The following is a 6,065-nucleotide window of genomic DNA, read 5'->3' as shown; positions in this document are numbered from 1 at the left end:
GCCGGGGCGAGTCTAGGTGCGGAGCACCAGTAGAGTTTACTTGGGCATGGCCTAGCTGTGCTTTATCCAAAACCAAAACCAAAACCAAAACCCTGCTGGCGGTAGGAGCTGACGCGTGTGCTGACTGGACTCCTGTTTGGGTGACGGGAAGGAATGTTGTCATCGTCTCACAGACGCCCCCACGCAAAATTCTCTGTCTGGCGGGCCTCCAAAGAACTTCTGATTGATACATCATACATCGTACCACCCACCTTCACTTGAAATTCATCATAACATACCCCACCCTCGACAGCCGCTTCAAAGTCCATACTTCAAAGTTCAATCCATGGCGAAAGGTTGAACAGCTTTTTGGCCGCCATCATTTTACCTTCCCTTTCCTCTCTCTTCCCTGTCCCTCGTCTTGCATGCATGTACATGGATCTGCTCACGCCATAGCTCGCACCAGCTGATCATCTCTCATGGCGTCCTCCATCGCCGTGCCCTGCTTCCAGTTCTCCTCCAAGCTACCTGCATCCTATCCGGGCCTCCTCATTGCCTCCGTCGTTCCCTTCTTCGTCCCCTTGCTGCTCCTTTCGCTCCCCTTCTTACTGCTCCTCTTGATACCGCTTAGCCTTGTCCTCATCTTCCTTCTTGGTCTCAAGCTCCTCCCACGGTCAGATCTTCCTCTGATCGGAAGTGGGAAGCAAGATTCCTCCAATGTCAATCGGTTGCCTACTTCACTGCAGCAGCATGTCGTGGATCGAGCACCCGGTCTGGATGAGAGGCCATCATCATCACCGGCATCATCATCACTGTCAGAAACAAGAGGAGGAGGTACAGAAGAAGACGAGGAAGAAGTCTCGTCAAGGAAGAAGAACTTGGACTACATGATCAGAGGATCCTTTCAAGTGGACGACATTAAGGCTGAACAACCTGCAGGAGGAGATCAGTCGATTCTCGAAGAGAATTACAATTATAGGTCGACTCTACCTCCAGCAGGGGATCAGAAGGTATTACATAGAGAGATAACTGCAGACGGAGAGTCCATTGAAGAAGAGAGCTTACACGCTAGCGGCATGGAGGACAGCCAGGAACAAAGTAGAAGAGAACTATTGTCCATTGAAGCACAGAAGTTGGACAAAATAATCTCTCCCAATATGGAGGAGAAGCTGCAGCTGCCAGTGCTGACCAGGGGCACAGTTGAGCCTCTTGAGGAAGAGAGGCAAACACTGTACATGCAGGGCACCCAATTTGAGCCTGTAGTTCAAGAGGATGCACATTCTTCTGCAGGATTGGGCACTTCAACAGCTATTAATCCAGCATGTTCTGACCTTGCTATGCTATCATCTAATGCGGAATCCATGGAGAGCCTGGACGTGATCACAACATCCACAAGATCAGGACAGATTATCAATGAAGCCGGGCTGGTCGGAGAGGTCCTTGGAACTTATCCACAAACCTCCAATGCTGCGTTGTCCATTCATCCTCCAAACAAACTGGAGATTCTTGCAGAAAGTGAGTCTGCCGACTATTCACTTGATGCAGGTGGTTTGCCAGGCCAATCCATCAGTTCACTGCAAATTGGGTCTTATAAAAAAGAAGCATCAGGCTTTCTGGCAGGAAAGGCTTCATGGATCGAGGCATCAAACCCAGAACAAGAGCATGGCAGTCTTGCTGAAACAGAAACCAGCAAGAAGTATTTTATGTTTGGTTCAGGAGAATCACTTGACAAACATGCCAGAAAAGTTCAAGACATACAGGCCATTGAACAGCCACAAGTGCAGCCTTCAACAGGAGAATTGGAAGAAGGAAGGATTGCTTCTACAGACAGTGAAAAGTCCCACTTTGATTTCATTGGTAAACAGGTTGTTCTGGAAAATGTTGCAGAAGGTGATGAGCTGTCTGCTCTTATATCTACTTGTAAGGATAATGTAGAAAGTCTTGTCTCTACATGTGTAGCTGATGAATGCATCGACAAACAGGGGCACACTGAGTTTCCCTACAGAGATTTGCCTTCCATTACAGAAGCAGAACCGGTTATTGAGGTTGTCTCCATGGATAAGCTTCTAACAGAGGACCCTTCAAGGGAAAGAGACAGAGAAATATCCCTGGTTGCAGAGGATTTGGATGTGTTCAAAACTACATTGAGGGATAATGTAGAAAGTCTTGTTAATACATTTGTAGGTGATGAACACATCAACAAACAAGTGCATGCTGAGTTTCCTGACAGAGATTTGCCTTCTGGTTCAGAAATAGAAACAGTTGCCAAGGTTGTCTCCATGGATGCGCCTCAAATGGAGGACCCTTCGAAGGAGAAACACAGAGAAACATCCCTGGTTGCAGAGGATGGTCATGACCATGGACGTTTTGATAGCTGCAAAACTATGGAGTCGGTCCAGGAGCTAAGTTTTCATCCAACAGAAGTAACCGACTCCTCGCACATAAGTGGTGTGGCAGGAAGTAAGGAACATGACATTCAAAGCTTGTCTGTAAGGGCAGTTGAAGAGGGTTTAGAGGCTCAGGAAAAGCCAGAGATATGGCAGATTGATGATGGGAGGTCCCAAAGTGTCAGCAAACTAGAGCAATCTTCCACAGACCATGAAAAGTCCACTGAGTTCCCCCCCAGAGATTTGTCTTCTGTTACAGAAACCGAAGCAGTTACCAAGGTGGTCTCCAAAAATGAGGCTCAAATGGAAGACCCTTCAAAGGAGAGAGACAGAGAAACATCCCTGGTTGCAGAGGACACTCATGAACATGGCCATTCAGAGGTGCACAAAACGACCTTGAATGATAATGTTGAAAATCTTGTTGACACATGTGTAGCTGATGAATACATCAACAAACAAAGGCATACCGAGTTTCCCCTCAGAGGCTTGTCTTCCATTGCAGAAACAGAAACAGTTACAAACGTTGTGTCCATAAATGAGCCGCAAATAGAGGACCTGTCAAAGGAGACACACAGAGAAACATCCCTGATTGTAGAGGGCACTCATGACCATGGCCATTTGGATGTCTGTAAAGCTATGGAGTCAATCCAGGAGCTAAGTTCTCTTCAGGGAGAAGAAGTGGACTTCTCCCACATTAGTAGTGAGTCAGGAGAGAAGGAACATGATGATGTTCAAAGCTTGTCTGTAAGGGCAGTTGAAGAGGTTTTAGAGGCTCAAGAAAAGCCAGAAATATTGCAGATTGACAGGAGGTCCCAAAGTGTTGACGAACGAGAGCTGTCTCATGGAGACCTTGAAAAGTCCACTGAGTTTCCCGCCAGACGTTTGTCATCTTGTACAGAAACAGACACAGATACCCAAATTATCTGCATGGATGAGCCTCAATTGGAAGACCCTTTACAGGAGAGAGACAGAGAAACATTCTTGGTTGCTGAGGGCGCTCACGAACCTGGCCATTTGGATGTGTACAAAATCACTTTGAAGGATAACATAGAAAGTCCTACAGTTGGTACATGTGTGGCCAATGAATACATCAACAAACAAGGGCATGCTGAGTTTCCCCACAGAAAATTGTCTTCCATTGCAGGAATAGAAACAGTTAGCAATGTCTACATGGATGAGCCTCAAATAGAGGACCTTTCAAACGAGAGATGCCCAGAAACATCCCTGGTTGGAGAGGATACTTATGACCCTGGTCATTTGGATGTCTGGAAAACTATGGAGTCAGTCAAGGAGCCAAGTTATCTTCCTATAGAAGTTATGGACTTCTGCCATATTTGTAGTGAGGCAGGAGATCAGGGACGTGATGACTCTCAAAGCTTGTTTGTAAGGCCAGTTGTAGAGGTTTTAGGGGCTAGAGAAAAGCCAGAGATATGGCAGTTCGAGAGGAGGTCCCAAAGTATTGCTGAACAGGACCAGTCTCATAACCAAGAACAGCAGTCCACAGTGATGTCCATGCGGAATACTGAGTCAAGCACCTTCCTGCATGGAATACTTGAAGAGAAAGCCATAGCTGAAGAGGAAACACACGAGGCCAGCTTGAAAGAGAAGAAGATGAAAATCAAGGTCATTTTCTACCCATGCCCTCAAATGACTGAGGAAACGTGTGCAGACACAGTGGCAGGGGGAGGGATATCAGTGATTTCGTTTTCATTTATAAGGCCCTTGTAATGTCTATCTCCATTAGCAAAAAAATCTTAGTTTACATTATTAAGTTACATCTAACCTGGTTCTAAAGCATAGCAGACAAACTGAGAGGAAGTAGTCCTTAGGAGTTGCAAGTTAGAACTAATCAGCAGTTGCAGTTTAGCAAACAACAGGGGAAAATTTAACTCTGGACTCTTTAATTAGTTTTAGTCATGTACTTGGAACATTGCTGTAGAGTCACATTCAAGTAGAGACCTGAGATCTCAAATTGCAAGTCAAAATGCAGCTTATTAATTTTGAATTGAAGGGTTTTATGTTGGCAGAAAGGGAAGACAACCATTCTTGTTTGCAATAAGAAAAATGCCCTATCACCACAATCATGTTCACCGCCACTATTTCACTTTTCAAAAAAAGCATTGTTTTGTAACATCCTTTTGGGGTATGCAAGCAATCATTTGGTTTGATGTTTTGATCATCTTTGGATTTGCAGGCCAAGGGAGTCAATGAACTGGGCTTACTTGCAGACATTAAAAAAATAATGAAGATTGTAGGATATACTGGTGATCCACATACCTCTATCATGGAACAAATTAGAGCACTCTACATGTTCTTGGGTGTGGAGCCATTGTCAAATCGTACAGAAATGGATGAAAGTGAGATGGCCAATGCAGAGGTTGAGCTACTAAAAACTGTGGTTGGTGTGAAATGAGGTATAAAAGTGTACGCTGGTACACTTTTATACTGTCTTCCTCCAACAACAGGGGGGGATACTGTCTTCCTCCAACAACAGGAATTAAGTTGCTCTATTGACCTTTGTACACATACTGAGATCAGCTGCATAGCACATATTCAAGCCTCTACCACTTGTGGCCAAAGTTTGAAAGACTGGCTTCTGGGTGGCTAAATTGAGTGTTACTGATTCATGCAAACATTGAGCTCAGTGTGCTTGTGCTGTTGAGGAGAAAACATGATCAGTGCTTCTACTGGCTTGCATATATGGATTGTGGGGATTGTACTCTTGAGGACAAAACACAATTAGTGGTTCTATTGGCTTGCATATATGCTTTGTTGAGAATTGTACATGACAAGTGTGTCAGTCGATATTTTTTAGAGAGCTTTCGGTCTTTGTTGTTTTTTTGCAGGTGACTGGTTCATTTGGAATGATCAATTGTGAAGCTTAGTAGTGCAGCTTTCTTTGTGGGACCTGTTTTGGGTTACAGTCCTTAGTTGTTGAGGGGTGGTCTAACTTCTCAATTAAACTGAGATCTCCTTCTGACCTATCAGGCAACACCTCCATTGTACTTTTGGTTCCCCATAATTGTACGTATTTCCACAGCTATTGTACTTTTTACAGCAGCCTATTATACTAAACTGGAATTATATTCGAGTGATGATACTCTAAAATTTACTCAGAGTTTCCTTGTCCAACTAAAGCCATTGATAATGCAGAATATATATAAAATGAAAATATGAACATCATCATATACAAGACGTATCATGGTCCTCAAAATCATAGTGCTAGGAGATCCATAGAGGGATACTAAAAAAGCCTAGGCTTTAGAAAGCCTATTGTAAGTAACTTTGAAGACTTGAGGCTTCTTTTTAAGACCCTTTGAGGATGATCAGAATATCCTCTGTGAGTCTAGCAAAATTAACTGTATCAAATTTGTATCTAGCAAAACTATCCATAGGCCTTAAGATTGTAGTATGATCATTGAAAAACAATCTTTTTCTACATCTACAAGCATATTTGATGGTATTTGCTCATAGACATTCCGGATTTTGAGTGTCTCTTCATCTGATATCAAATATTGGTCACCAAAAAGAGCCAACTTCATAGCAACCCTCTCGGAACTTTGTTGCCTTTATCCAATTGCCAAGTGCCTTCCAAATTAGTTGGACCTCCATGCAATCCAAAATCAATGCTATATTCTTGTCCTTCCGCCTACACTATATTCTTTATCTTGGAACCTTGTTGCCTTCATCATTTGTCAA

General features: G+C 43.8%; 1 protein-coding gene across 1 annotated transcript; it reads left to right on the top strand.

Annotated features, from left to right (window-relative positions):
• The first annotated feature begins 212 nt into the window (after positions 1-212).
• On the top strand, positions 213-5,731 carry LOC148024316 (uncharacterized). The gene is made up of 2 exons (XM_087693939.1): positions 213-3,989; positions 4,561-5,731. Exons 1-2 carry the CDS (start codon positions 459-461, stop codon positions 4,777-4,779), a joined length of 3,750 nt encoding a protein of 1,249 aa, XP_087550065.1. The 5' UTR covers positions 213-458; the 3' UTR covers positions 4,780-5,731.
• Positions 5,732-6,065: the final 334 nt, after the last annotated feature.

Source organism: Lygodium microphyllum, chromosome 15 (genome assembly GCF_053477565.2).
Source record: "Lygodium microphyllum isolate KBCC chromosome 15, Lygodium_microphyllum_v1.1.10, whole genome shotgun sequence".
Taxonomy (NCBI): domain Eukaryota; kingdom Viridiplantae; phylum Streptophyta; class Polypodiopsida; order Schizaeales; family Lygodiaceae; genus Lygodium; species Lygodium microphyllum.
Note: the sequence above shows the minus strand (reverse complement) of the source record. Positions and strands in the feature narration are given on the sequence as shown.